Below are 20883 nucleotides of genomic sequence, written 5' to 3'. Positions count from 1 at the left end.
TAGCATTTAGTGTTTACACTACGTGGCCTTAAACGAGAAATTTTTATATTTATCCAGCTTAAGCATAAGTTGTCCCCTACCCTGCTGAAGAACATTCATATCCAAAAATCTAAGGAATGTAAGCCAAAAATCCAATCTTCTTTCTCTTCATGGTTGTCTCTCCCCAGCTTTAAGTTCTCCCTCTTTCAGAATCCTATCTGGCACATGGAAGAGATTTTTTCAATAAATCAATACCGTAATAAAAAATGACTGTTTCTATGCACTCCACATATTAACTGAGTTTCTCTTATACAGATAAAATCATTCACCTTATGCTCTATACTTGACATTCATTTTTAATAACAGACCTTAATAAAAGAAGCATCTGGCAAAAATGTGAATCTAAAATATCACTATGTTAAATCTTGTCTGCTTTGGCATAATAGCTAATCACTTAATTTGGTTTCAGAAAGAATGATAACATTTTGCTGTTTTCAAACTATACTTTTGAAAAAGAACACCATCTGAAAGAAATGCTATGAGTATAAGGAATGTTAAAGTAATAGCTATCATTTTTTTATCAGCAAAATAGAAGGCTACTGTTTTCAGCAAGAATGAAATTAGCAGTTTATCCATGAAAAAATGTAAAAACCAAAGACAAACTATATGCTTTTTCCTAAAATCATTATAGCATAAATATCCCTTGTCATGGTTTAACCCCAGCCAGCAGCTAAGCACCACACAGCTGTCCACTCACTCTCCCACAGTGGGATGAGGGAGAGAACAGGAAAAGTGAGAAAACGCATGGGTTGAGATACAGCCAGTTTCACAGGAAAAGCAAAAACCACACTCAAGCAAAGCAATAAAGGAATTCATTCACCACTTCTCATGAGCAGGCAGGTGTTTGGCCATCCCAAGGAAAACAGGACTCTATCACATGGAATGGTGACTTGGGACAACAAATGTCATCACTCCGAACATGACCTCTTACTCCTTCCCCCAGTATTATATGCTGAGGATGACTCCAGTGGTCAGTTGGAATCAGCTGTCCTGGCTGTGTCCCCTCCCAGTTTCTTGTGCACCCACAGCCTACTTGCTGGAGAAGGTTGACAAATAGAAAAGGCCTTCAGGCTGTACAAGCACTGCTTGGCAGTAAGGAAAACGTTCTTGAGTTAACAACACTCTTCCCAGCAAAAATCCAAACCACATCCCTATATTAGCTACTGTGAAGAAAATTCTCTCTATCCCAGCCAAAGCAAACACATCCCTGTAGCACCTGTATGGAAAATAATGCATACCCGACAAAACTGCTCACCAGCACATGTACAAAGAAAGAACAAATTACCCTCCAAAATTTTAACAGGAGAATTTTCAAAACCAATATTTTGTCTCACTCCATGACATTAGTTGAAAGAGGAGGCAAAGCATAAGACTCATTGAACAATACCCGCAACCAAAAAAATATCTGCATATTCTGCTAAATACCGTCACCCCAAAATGGGCTTTGCTAATTTGGGGATAGCCCTCCTTACAGAAGCTGCAACTTGAATCACAGTGTTTTGAGCAAAGCTCTGTTCTTTTTTGATATAAACAACGCTGAAGAGTTGCACAAGGTTCCAAAAAATACAGTCAATCAACATCATTACAGCATATGCCTCCACTTCATACCAACTACTTACCCAGATGTTTCCATCTTGGTGGTATGGTTTCCAGTTTCTCCCTGTATCACTGTAGAGCATCCGATACTGAGTTACCCAGTCAGAGCTGCTGTACCTGCCTTGAGTTGCAATAGCACTGATCTGCTTCCTGTTCCCAAAATCCACTTGCAGCCACTGGTAATGATCACTGTCTGATGGAGACCAACCTCCTGCACCTGTTGTGTTGTAACAGAAGAGAGATTTAGATCTCGGGCAGTTGCTTTGATGAGAATTCATTGTGAAGATGCTGATTGCTGGAAGTCAGCCCAGCTGAGAGGAACAGAATAGCAAAAAAATTTGAACACATATGAAAGAAATATGAGTTCCTACTTTCAAAAGAATGCAGAATAAACTTTAGCACAGGCTTTAAGTACATTAACTCTGTTGCCCCAATCCTATTTTGATATTTACAAAATTACAATGACTTAGTGGGATGCCTGCTAACCAATCAATGCCTTCATAATGCCTTAATTACAGTTTATTACTTTTGGCCAAATTATAATTGTTCAAGGGTTGACCAATTTGCCATGAAGTCCTTTGTCAGAGTAAGGCACAAATCAATAAAAAGTTTTGCATTTTCTATGCCTTTTCAATAACATTTCAAGTTGAAGAGATAATATAGAAAAAAAAAGCAAGGAAATAAGAGCTAGATCTCTACTTTTCTATGTTTCACTATCATGTCCAAACTGAAAGATCTACCAGACGAATTTAGAAAGGAGCAGGTACTTCAGGGCTAGATCCAGTTTTGATCTGCTCATTGTAAAATCTGTCACAGATTACTTTGGCAGATGCCTTACACAAGTGTTATTGCTCTTTATGGGTCTATGAATTAACTTGACAGTAATACTGTTAATATTCTTCTCAGCCACTAGACTACATTAAACTGTTCTAAATAAAGAAGGCCAGTGATGCATAGATAAATATAGTATTGAGACATTAATGCAATTTCTTATTCTGAAATAAAAATATTAAGGGGAAAACTGTATTAGGATTCTTCAGAGAATAATAAAATTTCTCAGATAGATATTAAAATGATATATCTATTATAATGGTAAGTATTAGGAAATAAATGAAATAAAAAACCTCATCTATCAAAACAGAGAAAAAGTGGAATATTATTCCCTTTATCATCATAACAGACATTAATACACAGAAAACAAAATGTTTACAGACTTGATGTGATTTACAGGGGTTTTATTTTGCTTTTAGATTTGAACCAAATAAATGTCTTGGCACACCACCAAATCATGTAGTCTAGTCCATGGGCCAATTTTCCTTGCTTTTAATTTCACTTATACGCTTCAATTCATGTCAAAAGCCTCGCCTGCTTGCCAAACAAGAAACTTTGCTATACTGCATCTTATATACTCCCATCATTAGGCGGCAGCATTGCCTCAGTCTTAAGCAACCCTAAAACTCATTCAGCTGCTACAGGTGTTAACCTTTGCGGGTCATTGGACATTATAATGTTGTCATATCAACAGGATGATCTGATGCCTTAAGTGGTTGCCTTTCATTGTAATTAAGAGTGTAGCACTACACCAATGACAACTAATTTGTTAAAATTTTCAAGATTTGCAATAGATGCTTTCTCACTGCTCTACCCAGCAAAGTAAACGGGATACTTTAGCTGTAGGGAATAGTTAAATGCTCTTTAAAACAAACTCAAAAAAACACCTTTACTGAAAAGCACTTGCAGCAAAAAAATTCCCGCACATTCCCAAATGCAAACTACCTCTAGTTTTGCAGAGAAAGGTACCTGATCACTCAAAACAAAATAGAGCTTCTTCATAACTACTATGCATGGAGATTGGAACAGTCAGCTCTACATACTTCTTGTAATAGCAGAGATGATGTTTTCTCTCCCTATCCTAAGATCCTCATCAAACTGACGTATCTGAGACTGATGGAACACAAAAAAAATTTGCCACTGTACAAAAGCCATCTTTGTAAAAAAATCTTTGGTGGCTACAGAAAAAAAATAAGGTTCAAATGTGAGCATTTTTTAAAAGCATTTATGAAAGACAAAGTTAAAGAGTCAATCACTAAAATTTCCTTCATCAGTGCAATTGTTGAGAAAGTATGACATACTATAGTGCTATGAAGGTTAAAATAGATGTTATGGTTTTTACACTTTTTACTTATGCAGGAGATTTACATTAATCCAGGAGATTTTTGTTAAGCACATTTAAAGGAAAAGACTTTGAAGCATAACAAAATATAATTTCTTTATTTAGTACATTCATGTTACTGAGACAGGATTTTGTCTTTCTGTAATTGTTAAACATTCACTGTAAATTGCAACTAGGTTTTGAAGAGTCTTCACCTACAAATCCTTGGAAAAGTTTGTAAAAATTGAGTGCTAGCACTCCTTTTCTTGGTTATTTATTTTTATGTAAGAAAAGTTGGAAAGCATTTTTCACATCATGCTTAAGAAAAGTTAGAGAGATGTCACACAGTAGTCACATATAGGCCATGAGATGGAAACACTGGCATTGCAAGACAGACTGCCCTAGAACCATTTCTAACAAGCAAGAGACAAGACTTCTTGTCAATGTTGCAAAGAGCAGCAAACAATATTATCCCATATCTCAGTTTTAGATTTGCCTTCTGGCTCTTCCAAGCAAGTAAAGGAATAAATAGTCGAAAGGATGAAGGAGAAACATGCTGCATTACAGCTAAATGTGCTGCTGAGCAGACCAGCATAGTAAGGGAATGGTGGTTAATCTGAGTGCACAGGGCAGTCCTCAGCCAGTCACCAGAAGCAGCCTGTGAGTATCAGTTAAAATTGTCCTCTTCCATTTTGATTCACCAAGATATGTAATTTGGGGGAGAGGACTACTTTGTTAATTTTGTTGCCGATACATGTAACCTCTAGTGGTTCAAGGATCCCTTTTATTTTTATTATGGTTTTTTTCAGATGCATGCTCTAAATAGATTATGAAAATGTTGTATTACATACAAATTTCCCCACAGTGCAATCCTGAAACAGCCCAAATTCACTGGAGGAATTTAAGTGCATTTGTGTCTCCATTCAATCTAAGCAGGTACAAAAACCTCATTTCCCCATAAATGTGCACATGCTTACAATTCCACATATCATGAAATATTTTGTTGAATAAATCCCAGCTTCTTCACCAGAATTCAGAAGCTGGTGTGATACTGGATTCGGAAAAGAGGAGTTACTGATAAATAATATATTTTGCCTTTTTAAAGGAGTGAGGAATTTGGAAATCAAACCTGATTTCCACAATATGTCATTATTTTTTAAATAAACAGAATTTTATGGCCAATACCTTATGAAAGGATAATGAATTATCTTTAGGGAAGGATCAAAATGACAGCAGTTAATAGTTTTCAGGGAACTTTACGTCATACTGAAACTACAGTGGTGTATTAAATCTGTTGAGTAATTTCTATTCAGTGCTATTATTCACACCTTGGTGTAAACTGTTCATTTTTAATAGCTATAGGCTATATCCTGAATTTTATTACATTTATTATTTGCACTTTTTATTACAGTAGAAAAATAGGCACTGGATACATGTTTTTTCATTCAATGCTCCCTTTAATTCATGTACTGCCTTTTAATGACAAATAGCACAATATACTACGAAATCAATAAGAGTTAAAATTAGAAGTAGATTAGAGCTTAAAAAATTGTTTTAAAGATACTAAACAGATGCATATAATACACTTGGCTTTCCTTAAAAAAGGTAAGGAGCATTTATGGAGTTTTTTGGTAGTAAAGGTACAATAAATTCAATTACATACAATATCTCTTCCTATTTTAATTTTTATGCTATACTAGAATTTAATGTGATTAAACATATTCAACCAGTCATCAGCCAAAATAATTGACCCAGTGACATGAACCAAAAGAGTCACTGGATACTCCGATTTATACCATATACCACTTAACACTAGACACAGGACAACTCATTTCACCTTGAGCAAGAATGACTGTACATGAATTTTTGTTAATAGAGAACTCCAAGTTCAACAAGAGTAAAGTCAGCACTGAGCATGTGGCCCAAGTATCTTTGAGGACCCAAGAAACTTTCTTGTGCATAAAAGCCTATAAGTCTCAATCAACAAAGCCAGCAAGAGCATACCTGTGGTAAAAGTCAGCTATGAAAGATTTCATAGAACTTTATTTTCAAAACAAGTAATTGGATCTGCTCCTACTGCAGACTGACCAAACTACTGAAACAAACACTCATGATAAGTCTTATTATGCAGGAGACGTAAAACTGTATTCAGAATGCTAAGAACTTGTAAAAGTGGAAATTGTTAATGATTTTGCACCAAATAAAAACAATTGCTAACAAACAGTATTAGCTTCATTACAAGACTTGAAGTTCAAAGACTTAATTTTTTTAAATTAGGAATATTCCAATGTGTTTCATGTTTTTATTGCATTTTATTCCACAGGTTCATTCTGTGGAACAGCAAGCAGCATGAAAAACATAGTCTATCTCTGAATGACACATGTAAAAGATAGCACAATCTATTTCTAGGAGTATAAAGAATTTATGTCAACATGGGCCTATTTTTTCATGTAAAATTTCTTCTTTTTAATTAATTACACATTTCAGCTCCCTATTCAAAGTTGGGGACTGACTTACCTCCCCTGGGAGTGACTTACCTCCCCTTTACTGCACAAAAAGACAGCCAATATGATGAGTTAGACTTACTTTCTTATCATTCCCCATGATGAATTGTCAGTAAGCAGCAAAGCTGGGATAGGCTCACAGATTTTATACTTTGATACGAACTGTCACAGGCTATTGAGTTTACAGATCTATAAGAAGGGGGACACTGATGAGTTTTGAAAATGTCTGTTCCATTTCAGTTAGAAATCATTCTTTTGAAAATTTCGAACTTCCATTTTCATTCATGATGAAAACTGGAAACATTAATTTGCACTGGAAGAATCCATTCTTGTTTTAGTCTCACTTGTTTATCACTCCCTACTTCAAATCACAAAATTAAAAATATCAGTACTGCAGTAAGTCTAGTATCCTACTCTTTTCAAATCAGTAATAAAATAGTTTCAATGACATGAATTAAAAGTAAGAGAATCCTTACTCAGAAATTTCATTAGACAGCAAATCATAGATGTGGGATGTAAGTTTTGTTGTAATAATTCAGGGGATTATTTTATCTAATCCTAGAATAATTCTATAGCCTTTCAGCAAGGAAACAAAAAATATGCTTTTTTTAATGATTATGTAATAACAGCCTGAAACATTCCTAGAGTTTGAATCTTCTTATTTGTATGGGAAAACCACAACATAATCTTTCAATGAGAAATAACACTTTCTAGGTCACTGCAATAGCATGAAATCAATACTGTTTGATACCTTGCTATTTTCCAAGACATTGCTTGTCATTCCGCTACATAAAAGATAAATCAAGACAAAAAAGAAATTTTTGAAACACTGAGATCATTCATTTACTGCACTTCAGAGAAAATATGGGCAGCCAGTTTCTACAGCACCCTAGAAAGCAATATAAGAGACCCAAACTTCTAAATGGCATAAATATACCTGCACTGTTTGTCACCATCGCAGTTAAGTAGGATGTCAATGGAGGTTTTCATTTTTGCCTTGTCTTCCTCTGTCCATTTTATAATGCAGTGTAGATAAAGACATTACTCAAAGAAAATAAAATGCTTCCAGCTGTGAGAACCCCAACACAGGAAGGATGTGGAGCTATTGGAATAAATTCAGAGGAAGTCACAAGATGCTCAGAGGGCTGGAGCACATCTCCTATGAAGACAGGCTGAGAAAGCTGGGATTGTTCAGCCTTGAAAAGAGAAGACTTTGGGGTGAATTAATTGTCATCTTCTAGTGCCTGAAGGGAGCCTACAAGAAAGATAGAGAGGGACTTTTTCCTAAGGGTGTGTAGTGACAGGACAAGGGGGAATGGCTTCAAACTGAAAGAGAGTATATTTAGGTTAGACATTAGGAAGAAATTCTTTACACCTAAGCTGGTGAGACACTGCAATGAGTTGCCCAGAGAAGCTGTGGATGCCCAATTCCTGTCAGTGTTCAAGGTCAGGTTGAACGGGGCTTTCTGGTCTGGTAGAAGGTGTTGAAACTAGATAACCTTTAAGGTCCCTTCCAATACCAGAACATTACAGTGGGTCTTGCCACACTGAGAAAAGTTATGCTTATACAGAAATCTTGGATGATTGAAGACTTTGCACTTCAACCTGCTTTGAGGGAGGGTCGCATTTACCATGTATTTAGTAGAGTCCTCCAACAAAGAAGCTCCAGTCCTCATACAGGGCTTCACTTCTAATTGAAGCAATCTTTCCCTGATACTGGCATGGACAAACATTTATTTCCTTATCATAAACAGCATGTATTTGTTTATTTCTTGTATCCATCTGCTGTTCTAGCTAAATTTGGATTTATAATCCATTCCCTATCTTCAGGGTAGGGATTTGCTTTTGAATTTTTGAAAAGCTCTTCTTTTTAGCACATAACAGTAGGGATGCATTTGCAGACATGACCATGTAAAATACCAATTGTGGGCAAATAATGAACATTCTGCTTCAGAAGAAGAAAAAGCTGATATTTAGAATGTAAAAAATACTGAGAAAATAGTAGCATGAGAGACTAAGAGAACAAAAATGAAGACTAGATATCTTCTTCTCTAGAATTCACTGTTAGAATTTACCCCAAATCAAACAATATTTACTAGAAACTGGCAAATTAGATCCAACCTTTGACCTACTTCTCCATGAGTTTCAACAGCTTTCTAGAAGTACAGCAAAAATTAAGAGCCGGTAAGCTCTAAAGCTCTAAGTTCCCTATAAAATACATCTAATAAAACTCATTTTGCAGGAGTAGAAGATTGGAAAGATCCAATATTCATTACTCAAATGAGCCTTCCTTCATAGCAGCTGAAAGATGCAAGCCTATAAAGGGGGTATGCTTTTCATTTCTTTAAACTACCTAAAAACAACTTTTTTCCTATTTTGGTGGAGGAGAGTAAGGATCAGACCTTATTCACTTTAGCAAATACTTTTTGGACATTGTTAGACTAATTTTAGAAGACTTGCCTTCTAGTAATATAATAGACAGGGTGTCTGTGTGAAAACCCTAATTATATTTCTTAAAATTATTTTATTTTCATTTAAAAACCTGAAAGTTAAAAGTAGAAATAACCCAAGGGACAGCAGTACTTATCAGGATACAGCCCACATAGGTCTTTTTTAAAAGAACATTAAAATCACTATATTATTTTTTAAATCCCAATAGATCTTTCTTACAGTAAATGCAATTAAAATAAATCCCTTGACGTAGTGTCTGCTTCTTAATACCCACTGCCTCCTAGTATATCTTAACTGAGCACACACCACATATGAACAGGGAATGAACAGTCAATCTGCCCTAAGGAACAGTAGTGATATCTAACAAAAATTGATGCAAAAGAGATCTCATTGTTGTCATTCACAGTTGTCAGACTCAAAGTAGGAGAAAAAAAAGTCATAAACCTAAGGAGTCTCATATCCTGAATTCACTGTTGGGGAACAAACACTTTGCAGCTTTGGTTATTTTAATGAACACATCACTTTAAACTATGCCTTTCCCATCTGTTCTGCTTTCTAATTACATATGCAAAAAGAAGCTCATTCACAACTGCATCCTAATGGAATCTTAAACAAAACTTGGACGAGATTTAAATATTCTGTGCACATAATCTGTATTCAAGGCATCAAGCAGCTTCTTCTCCATGAGGTGTTCTTGTTTTCTGGGCGGAAACTTGAGGCAAGCCAACGGATCGCTGGACCCTGCCACACAAATCCCTTGCATACAAAATAACCACAGTGGCACACAAAAGATGAGGTAGAGAGTAGAGAGATGTCACTTTCCTCACATCACCTTTGCAAGTATCATGACACAAATCTCTCCTTGTATGTTTATGCATTGCAGCACTGGGGTTTTCCTGACAACTCAGGTCATATCCCTGGAAAGAACTAGCAAGTGTATAGTTAATGCATAGCAGATACTACCTCGGCAGTGTCTCTGCTGAGTAATCGAGCCCTGATTAGCAGATTCTTATCGAGATTTTAATGATGGTCAGATCACAAATAGCAAAGTTTTACTGACTGTGACTGAATAGCATTCAATACAAAATACATCACTTTAAATATACAGATATGAGCTCATTACAACACTTCCTTGTAGCTGCTGTGATACTTCTTTAGTAGAGATGCCAGAGAAAAAGGAATTAAGGTATTCCAGCACCTGATTGATACCAGCAATGAGACGCCTACACATTTTAGTCACCTAAGTCATCCTGTTCCCATTAGTTGAGCCCACAAATTGTTGGAAGGCAAAGCTGAATTACTGAAAGTTATACCACGGTGTTCTAGCCTATCTTGATTAATTTTTTTCCCTCAAATGATTGCACATGAAAAATGATTAAATCGTATAATTCAGGTTTACATATCTTGTTCTATGTCAAGTCTTCAGCTGTAAAAGACAAAAGCTGAGCCTCTAGTCTTACAGGGACTTGCTGTGTGGCATCCTGTAGGGAACACAGTTTCTGCCACTGTGTTTCAGTACATACCAGTGTTCTAGTGATGTGCAAAAAACTCTCTCGTTTTTCTATGTTTTTCAACTGCAAATCTCCTGGTCTGTGTCTCCCACAAGAAAATCTCCCTTGAAATGCCATGCTCCTGGCATACTCCCTCCAGCTCTTTCAGGCATTTAAAGAGTCTCAGCCCAGCAAGCAAAAAAAAAAAAAAAATTACCCGGCTCCTGACATTAAATACAGTGAAGTCCAGCTCCCTTAATGATTGCCAACAGTCAACCTCTGCTGGCTGCTACTCATGATTGCAACACCCACTTGGGCTCAGCTCCTGGACTGCTACAGAATCTGAAAACTGCACACTTTTCCTCTGTTACTGTTTTTACATTTCTACCAGTTTGTTGTTCTTACTGATGTTTGTGTGGTTTGGGGTTTTTAGTTTGCTTGGTTTTTTATAAGGTTGTTCTTTTGAGATTGGCAAGAAAGAATCCATTCAGGAATATATTCAGGTTGAAGACTCTTCCCCAGTGTTTCCTATCCAGGCTAAACCTGCTTTTCCTCTACATACTTTTCCATCTGCTCATAATTTCAAACCTGAATTCCCATTTTACAGGAATTTATGAGAAGCTGGTCTCAACCCAAATGGTGGTGAATTCTCAAAACTCAAAATTGTTAATAAAGCAGTCTGAAATGTTCCTCTCTTCTTGAGTGGTAAAATCACTGTGCATTTTGGTAATTTTCCACAAAAAAATTGTAAACGAAGCTAATGAATTTTCGTACAGAGGTTCTCATCCATGGAACAAAATTACTGAAAGTAAAAAAATAAATCAGCCATTGCAACTGAAATTTTCTGAATAGCCAAAAAGAGTTCTCTGAATCTTTTCCATATGCAAATTGCCAAGAAAATGAACAGTTAGAGGGAGATATACTATCCTCTTATTTGTGTCAATGTGGTATTGACCCAGTCCTGAGAAAAGGACAATGCTCTTTCCTGTCTGCCTCATTGATTAGCCACTGCTTCCAAATGCTTCTGTAAATCAGACCTTGCTCAAGATATCACAGGAGCTCTGATATCACCAGGGCCACACGTGAATACAAGCTACTGGTACTGCTCAGTCTGTCCCAGTAAACGTGCTTAATTCTACTGGTTTTCCTTCAGCAAGCAGGAGCACAGAATTGTGAAATATTGAGAGATGACTTTTTAAATCTAATGTACAGCTGATTCAAGGGGTTTGTGGCATTTTCTGTTTTAGCAAAGCTAAAAGAAAATTTTTTTTCATTAATGCATCTATTGCAAGCAGTACCGAGATCCTTATCCTTTCTCTCCATTAAGAAAATATATTCCATTTTTAAAAATTACTCTGTACTATATCCATTTTAGTGATGAAAGCTCATATCACGGCTTTTATTTTGCTAGTAGCAAAACATTTATTGATATCATATGCAGAGTTGCAACAACATGGGAGGAACAATTTTATTCTCTATTTTAATTTGCAAAATAATATGTTCATTTCAAGATAGGACTATACTACAGTAGAATTCAGCTTTTTAGGGCAGCAATTTGCCTAAGGTCTATGGTAAACTACTAATAAATAATGATGATTCCCGAACGAATTTATACTCCTTTGAGCCAAAACATAGCACTGTATACAAAAATCATTATAATCATGTGAGACTATATGAGGGGAAAAAGAAAAAAGCCAGCAGAAGTTATAACACTAATAAAAGTATCAGTGCTCTTACCAGTGGCATCAAATGTTAATTTACCCTCATGGGATTAACTAATCTGATACATTTTAGACACCAATCAGGGTAAGAAATTCTGCTAGGATTTTTATTCAATATAAATTAATGAGAACTCAAAGTTCATTCAGCAGAGCATTTCAAAAATTACACTATAATAAATTAAAAGCCCCAAATTCACACTCCAACCCTTCTTTTTAAAATTTTAACTCACAGAAGGGACAAGAATATGGAAATGTTAGCTTTAGAGTAGGAAGGTTCAACATATAGAGTCTGGGGAAGGATTCAAAGCAGGATTTAACTTCAGGTATCCTGAATCACCTTCACTTCTCCCCCTGCCTCCATTAGCCCTCTAACACTCTTAGGACGGCATGGCTCCGTAGGCTGAAATTAATCTCTCTGCAGCTTCCACACTCTTCATTTAAGCTCTTGAGGCTACAGATTGAAATACTTGATCTGAATGCATTTTTTTCAACATTGTCAGTCAGGATTCAACACTGCTGAGAAGAAAAAAGAATTTTGCATGTCTAGACTAACTCATTATATCCACTCCCCCAACCAAAGGAAAAAAAAAAAACCACACCACCTCAAACAGCTAGACTGCAGATTGGACCTAAGTAATTTCTGTTGGTACAGAGCAGCACTTGGCAGATGAGGAAACAGCCACAGCTACACAAGGAGTATTCAAGACAGAAATCATCTGACTTGGCAGAAGCAATGCCCAGGCAAGAAAATACCTAAGTGAGGATAAAAATAGCTTTAGTTTGTGTGTGTGTAAGCTGCTGTAACACATGATTTGCCTCACACAGACAACTGTGAAAATAAACAGTATTCTGAAACTTTATGAGAAATACTGTATGGCTAAAGCTAATAATTTCTCCTACTTCACCATAAATGTGCAACCCCGGGTTCTATCCTCATAGAGCTTGCTGCTCTGACCTTACAGGACTTATATCATTCTCTTCTTGAATAAAGCTCATGGTTTTTCCTGCATGCTGAAACAAGCAAATCTTACTAGCAGTCTTCAAGGAAATTTCTGTCTGCTGAGCCTAGACAAGGAAACAGTACTGCAGCTCAAGATAAATTGTCCAGGAACATCCATGCAACTGTATGACAGCTTTTCCATGCTCTCCTGATTCACTTCTATATTGAAGAAAGCCACTTATCACAGACAGTTGGTGTTACTCTGCTTTCAGCTACGGATACAATTCCTACTGAAGACAGAGGGACTTTCCTTATGGCAGAAGCCCAGGAAATAAGTATGCAGCAAGAGCTTATAAAGCACTAAAGTAGCTAAATCACTACTTCTGTAAAAATTGAATCCTATGATTATTGTGCCATAAAAATGTTTTAAACAGGCAAAACCACATAGCTTAAGAAGGGAAAGTAAGATATGATAATTGTTTCTATTATGGTTAGAATATAGGTTTAAATACAGGTTTTTGGAAAGAATGAAAGAGAAAAAAATATATGCTGTTAATTGTGGGTTTAAAAGCATCTTATCCCATAATTTAGCTTCTGATTTGGCAATGTTAATTAAGCATCAAAAAATCAGAGTCACTTAAAACATCTAGCTAATGCTTATGAAGCCATTGAAAGTTTTTTTCTTTTTTCTTTTTTATTACTACAATGAATTTCTTTTTCCTTATTAGTAGAAGCAAAGTATCATTTGGAGGAAGAAAGTTTTATTTGCTGTGGATTTTACAAAGCAAATTTGCCACAAATGTTAGTCCAGTAAAAACATTTATGTCCATAACTATATTAATTTTATATATCAAAATGTATAATATATCACTAATTATTCCTGACACACTCCAGAAAACTGAGCTGACTGCATCCTACTGTATTGCCCTTCCAGCAGGTGTCAGATATTAGAACTTCGCATGAAATTAAGGTATCCAATCTGGAGACGTTCTGAATTTGTTCAAAGAATATGGCACCCACTTTCTGATCCTAATTTTGTGGATTGTAATACATTCCTGCCACAATGTCACCTCTCACTGGCTTCCCTTGGATCCTGACATACAACATCTCAATGACAGGCACAGCTCTACTTTCCCAGGCTGCGTGCATCACTTCAAAAATATTTCTTTGCTGGTTTTCTCCTCCTGATGCCTCTTGTTTTTGCAGCTTTTGTTTTCTAACCCCAGACACCACTTTCCCATTCAACTGGGGCTTGTAATTTTCCTGTGCTACTCTAAATTCAGTGGAGGACCAAAAAATTAGGGAGCTGGAGCACTCATCCTGTGAGGAGAGACTGAATGACCAGGCCTTGTTCAACCTTGAAAAGAGATGGGATGAGGTAATATTGTATGATCTGACTGTCTTGCACAGGCTAATGTATTTCACATTATTAAGATCATAAAATAAGGGCCTTACCCCCTCAAAGCTTTCCTACTCTCCTTAAATAAGAACATCCAATCTACAGGGGCTCAAATCTTTCCTGAAATTCTGTTGCTAAATTTGCCAAGTCAGGTAATATTTCTGCTCTAGAAAACAACTCAATAATAAATCCTCCCGATTTTGCACACTTGCTTTTTTATTTTGCCTTTAAAAAAAAACCTGCTCTGTATTGCATGATCAGCACTAGCAACTATTTTCTGCATCAGGACAATAAATCAACTTTCCATATGACATTGACCTCTACTTATTCATTATATCACTTGATATTATATTTCTTAAGAATTCTTGCTATTGGGAAATCTTACTGCCATGGAAGTGGATTTCTTCAATTTTCATATTTTCCTACCCGATATCTCATGGTCAACGATCTCCACTTTTTTTCTGAATAAGTATTTTTGAGAAGTAGTACGGTTGCCCGACAAAACCCCCAAAAATACACAAAAAACCAACATGAGCCCCTGGAGACGAGAAACATACAGTGAATTTCTTGAATTAATTCTGGAAGAAAAAGTAGAAATGGGCACAAGAAGAACAGAAAATTAGATATTAACTTTCAAACTCTTGTCTTGTAAAGGAAGTTATGGATTAATGCCATGGATTTGAAGAAGAAAAATTTTACTATATTAAAAGCAAAGTTTATCACAAAACATTTACCAATAGTTTCACAAAGGAGTCAGTGAAATGGGACTAGGAAAAAAGTCATCTTCCCTCAACAGTCTTTTGCTTGCATCAGTGCAAAAATACTAGTCACAAAAATAAGAGCTGGTTCAGCTTGCCCTATAACAGATGCAATGCCATCATGCTATCTTTATCAATATTTTGCTACAAGGTCTAAAATTCCTAATATTGTGCTCACAGCTCATTGCAGTGAGTAGTGTCAGCATCTGCACAATGACCTTAGAAGAGACATGAGTGCATCTTGTGGAACCAGACAATGAGATCAGCAACGTGCAAGATCACGGGTTTACACACTCACTTAAAAATCTGAAAGACAAGATAACTGGGATTTAATTGTCTTCATTAAAGATCAGGAAAAGAAAAATCATACTCGATTCTTAATCAGCAAAACAATGTGGGGAAGTATTCTGGACACAACATTCATCAGGGCTTAAAGTTTCTACCCATCTTTATTTACAGACTCAAAATTCCCAGTTACATCTCTCCCAGCACAATGCATCTTTGGATCACAGCCAACATTTTAACATTCCTAGATCTTATCATAAAAGTCCTTGAATCCACAGTTATTTAAATAGTTTTAGTTGACACTGATTTTCTCCTGCTTTGAACAATTTTGCCTGACAAATTCATGTTTAAGGCTAGCATTGCCAAGCACCATGGAAAATGATCTAAAACAGTAGCTTGTGTCATGTTAACATCCCTGGAGCTACACTCATCTGCTAAAGGATTACATGCAAATCAGAACATATTGTGTTACACTCTATCATGCCAGATCTGCAGTGACAAGTTTCTTCAACACTAAAGCTGAGTTTCTGAAATGACAAGCCTCAGGAATCAAGCAACTGCAAAATCTCCATGTACATTCCAGAATTCCAAAATCACAGCAATTTTTATTGCACATTTTTCAATCAGGCTGATGATCACTGCACACTGCCACAAACCTAACAATGCCTCTGCCATCAGCTTTTTAATGTCTTAAAACCTTTTAAAAGTTTTCTTGGTGATCTCTCTCTTTATATGTGATGTCACTTTCCATTAGCTATGAATAACTGTTGATGGAATTTGAGGTCACGGAAATGGGTGTGATACAGAAGGTACCAGTATTGCAATAGGTTAAACATGTCCTTTTTGGTGAAGTTAAATTACCACACAACATAAAATGCAAACAAGCTCCTAAAATCTTCTCAACCTATGAAAGAATCCTTTCCATGGGAAGAATCCTTTCCTTTATGAGAAAGCTGAAGTCCTTGAGCTCCTTATCTAGAGAAGGGAATTTGTTTTTTGTATCTACAAACGGCAAGTATCTTTATACCCCCTCTCACATATCCAAACTTTATTGTGCTATTAAAGAGAATTTCTGGGCACTTACAGGGATTTTAATTGACTGTGCCAAATCACCAACAGAGACAAAAAAAATTCATGAAAAAAATCCTTCTTTTTATAGAAGGATAATTGTTATAAAAGGTTAGCTTTATCATTTGGAGTTTACCTCTTTTATTTGGCATGAGCTCTTCCTTCAAAGGAATTCTTAGATAAATTGGTGAACTTCTTTATATAGCTTTATCTATCTATCTGGCAAAGGAGAGTTTGATGCTCAGATGCTCAACTCTGTATTGTAGAATTACATTATATACTTCCAAGCAAACATAGTTAAGAAGAACAATATAATCCCTCTGGAAATAAAAAGAAATCAAATGCAGACATGGTACATTAGCTTAATAAAATCCAGGAAAGACATTTACGAACTCTCTGGCCTGAGGGTCCTTTTAGGAACAAACACAAATGATCCTGTTTTTTACATAATCTTCCTTCACTAGCACTATCTGCAGTGCAACATATCCCTTCAATTTGAACCAGATAGGGCTATGACAACTACACTTTAAAGTGTGTCCTAATTTTTCAAGAGGAGTTTTCTGAATTAGTTCTGTAGCCGCTGCATATCAATGAAGTTTTGTTTGAACGGATCTGAATTCATGTTATTCCTACCTTATGTTTTCCATATAAACTATAAGGAAAAAAGACTGACACTCTCTCCATTAAATATTAAAAACACAAAGGGATTTCTAGACTTGCCTGGAAAATTAACAACATTTAGGGGCTCGGTTTTCCAATATACATTTACAAATCTATCTTTTCTCCTCTTTCCAATTTCATGGAATCTTCTATAGTTTAGCTCATTGCTATTCAATTTGCCAAAATACCTACAAGTTTTTACATCTTTAAAATCTTTAGTTTTCCTTTGTGGGGAGTAGGAAGGGGGAGCATATTTTAAATATAATTTGTCAGAAAGCTGCAAATACTCATTATTTAAAACTCTGTCAATACTTACTAATTCTACTGCTATTGATCAATATCAAAACTAAATCTAGGCCTAATTTTTTTAAATTAAGTCTTTTATAGACCCCACATTCAATCTATTTAAAAATATTTTCTTTGGCTGGTGCTGCTGATAGTTTAAAATCACCCGTAAAAGCAGCCCCTATTATATTTCCAGTATTAACATTATATTTTAAATTATGCTATCAGCATCTTTTGGGACAGTATTATGGGCTTTGCCGATTTCTGTATCATAAGATGGAATTAGCATTTGTCTATTACAAAAGGAGAAAGCAGAATACTTAATAGTACCACCTCTGCTCGGCAAAGACTTTCTGCAAAAAACTAACAATGAGCTTCCAGTGTCACGAAAAAATAATGCCTATATTTAATCGAAAATTTTGGAAGTAAACCAGTCAATTTTTACTTGTTATAGATAATAAAGTACATAATTAAATTACTTTCTGTAATACATTCTAGCATCTTGACAGAAAGCTGAAATCTCACAGTGCCTTTTATTACTCTGATCAGTAGCATCCTGTTCCTTAGCTATCATATTTAGACCTCTTTAAAGTTCTTAGGGCAAATTTGCAAGATAAAAGCCATGATTACAGCCTTCAATTTACTTGCTTGTAATGTAATATATGGTAAGTTTCTGAAATAATTGTAAGCTTTATAGCTAAGCTTTCAGCTGTGTTTCATGAGGCACGTTAGACTATGGAGACAACCTATTTTTGCTGTTATGCACCAGCTAAAAAATGTGGTAACCTTCTTAACAAGGAATAGAAAAGCCTACCATTGACAAAGGCCTTAAAACGAGAAAGCTTCTCTTTTCAGGGAACAGAAGATGGAGAGAGAAGGGAATAGCTCTTTTCAGGTGACTAGAAATGATATGGCTTAATGATTCTGATAACCCAATGCTCTTGGCAAACCAAAGCCTTATTTTATGTAGTTTTCTTATCTCTGCTAACTTAGGAATTTGTTTGTACTTTTTAGTTCATAATCCCAACTCTTCTTTTTCAATAAACTCTGGACTTGTGCCAATAGGTTAAATCAATTTATTTTGAGGTGTCTCCTGTCTTTTTTCTTATTTGCTATCAACTTCCCCTGTTCTTTTAAAGTTCCTTGCCTTTGTAGATGAGTCTGAGAGGCTGAAAGTGTTGCAATCATCCATAAAATTGGATAAGGCTGTAGATTTCCCAGCAAACCCTGTCATTGTGACTCCAGCCTCATGGAGGGACTAACTGTAAAGGAACAAGATAAGAGCACAGGAATTGTCATATCACACCTAGTGAGCTGGTAAACTAGCAGCTCTTTCTCAAAGGGTGCCCATTACCACCTATCTAAAAGCAAGGTGATCCAGCCTCTGCTTCAACTGCAGGAAAAATATTCCCCTTGAATGGCTCAATACAGTTCCTTAATTAAAGTCTAGTGGAAACCTGAGAACTGAAATGTTTAAAAATACTTTTTTCCAACTGCTACCCAGTTTCTGGTGTCTTTGCTTTGATCCCCAGCTATAAGACTCCTTTCCACATGACTTTGGACATGGCTTACCAAACAGCCATTGCTGGTCAATATCTTGGTTGCTGCCTTAGCTGAATTCCACATTATTTGCTGTTTCAAGAGAAGGAAAAAGCTAAAGCATCATTACCACTGTGCTTAACATAATATATTCAGTGCATAATATGCAGAATTTGGTTTTGCCTAGAAACTAGAAGTTTATTAAAGCAACTTTTGGAGGTTGCTCACAATAATTAGGCTTGTAGTAAATAGCTCCTCTGGTTTTTCTCAAAACCTGTTATTTTTTAAACTTAGCATTCAACTTTTTCTTCTTGATAGCTGAGAACCATTTTAGCCTAGCTTAGATACTAATAAAAGAAAGAACATACCCCCTGTTACAATCCGGTTTAAACCCAGAAAAGCAAAGCAAGCTAAGTCTCTGCATAAACTGGAAAGAACTTAGAAGGTTCAAAATATTCCCAGAAACGAGATTAAAACCAAACGAGGCTAGATGTTGATGCCAAAAAATTGATGTATTTTATTTAATAGTAAAAGAGGCAAAGAGAAGGGAAGAGAAAAGAAAGAAATGGAAAAAAGTGTGTATGGGGGGTGGGGGGACAGGGAGAGGTGACAGGGGTTAGGTGGAAGCATATCACCCATCCGAGGGTCCCAACAAGGTCTCGTTGCTCCCCTCCATCTGGTCTGCTGGTGGTGAGGGTCTCCTGTCGCCACCGTGGCCACGCTGCCGCTCGCCACCACACCACGCACCAGAGAGTGCAGAATCCCGTGGATTAATGTACGCTGTGGGCCAGGTGGGAATGGCCACGTGCCTCCTCTTGCAGGGGCTGGCTTGACACACTGTCCCTTGCAACACTGAGGCTCTGTTGCCTCATCTCTGGTGCAGGGTCTGGGGACCCCTTTGGGGGGCCCCTGTGATGGGCCATGTCACCCCTTCTGCTGTGGATGAGCTTCCCCCCCTGGGTGAGGGTCCCTCAGCTGGGCTCCTCTGCACAGGGGAGGATGGGCGGTCACTGCGCCTCTCACCAGAGGCGTTTCCAGCACGCACCCAAAGCCTCTCCTCCCTCCCCCCTTTGGTGCAGGGGGTCTGTGCCAGCCTGGCAGCTGATTGCCCTGGGGCTGTGGTCTCCACCTTGGAGGTGTTAAGCCTGTGCTTTGTGAATGTCCCCAGCCCTGAGTTGTTACTTTATCTTATCTTCATCAGCGAGCAGTGTCAGGCCTCAGTCAGGGCCTCATTCTGGGTTCCGTAGTCTTCTCTGCAGCTTTTGTAACACAGTTTTAAAAGTCCTTCAAGAAAATGTTTAAGTCATAAACTATAATATTTCAGTCTCTGACACCCTCCCCCTCCCTGCCCCCCCAAAAAAAAATCCCACCTGGAAACTGGCATGTATAAGAAACAATCACCTCTATGTATTCACAATGTGTTATGGGGCATGTTGCTGACCAGTTGCTAAAGTCAGCAAATCAAAAAGCCAGCACTGGCTTTTGTTGAAGATTTTATTCTCCACCATAGAAAAGAGACAACTTCTTGATACTGAAGAAAGCAAAGCAGTTCAAGTACCATCTCCCGCTGTACATATTAAATATTTTGGCTTCTTTATTGAAAGAAACATCTAGTTTCTATATGTGTTCTACATTTGGCAGAATGTCAGCTAAAGTCATCTCAGTACAGCACTATGCAATACTCAAGATTTCCATTTCAGCAAAAGCACACTGCCCTGTTTCACTAAGCACTAATCCTGTTTACTTACCTTTTACAACATTAGTCAGTGTCACCTGACTATTCCCTCAAAACTGAGTCATCTTCATATCATCCAGTCTGTACTAGCAAAAACAAGGAAGACAGGGATACCTATAAGATAACTTATTCTTGATCTATAAATATTATCTAATTATAGACATGATCAAGTGCCTATTTTTAAATACCAGAGGACCCTTTGATCCTTACAAAAATCAAATAATTTCTGACAACTTTCTTAACCAAAGCAAAATTAGCTCA

General features: G+C 36.8%; 1 protein-coding gene across 1 annotated transcript in view; it reads right to left on the bottom strand.

The window, feature by feature from the left end:
• CNTNAP2 (contactin associated protein-like 2) overlaps positions 1-20883 on the bottom strand; it is a 1035043-nt gene that overhangs the window by 671552 nt on the left and 342608 nt on the right. The window contains exon 3 of the mRNA XM_008633839.2: positions 1659-1852. Within this exon, the coding sequence (XP_008632061.1) occupies positions 1659-1852 (194 nt within the window). The remainder of the gene's footprint in view (positions 1-1658; positions 1853-20883) is intronic.

The sequence above is a fragment of the Corvus brachyrhynchos genome, unplaced genomic scaffold, assembly GCF_000691975.1.
Source record: "Corvus brachyrhynchos isolate BGI_N302 unplaced genomic scaffold, ASM69197v1 scaffold94, whole genome shotgun sequence".
Taxonomy (NCBI): domain Eukaryota; kingdom Metazoa; phylum Chordata; class Aves; order Passeriformes; family Corvidae; genus Corvus; species Corvus brachyrhynchos.
The sequence above is the reverse complement of the archived record's forward strand: the minus strand, read 5'-3'. Positions and strand labels throughout refer to the sequence as shown.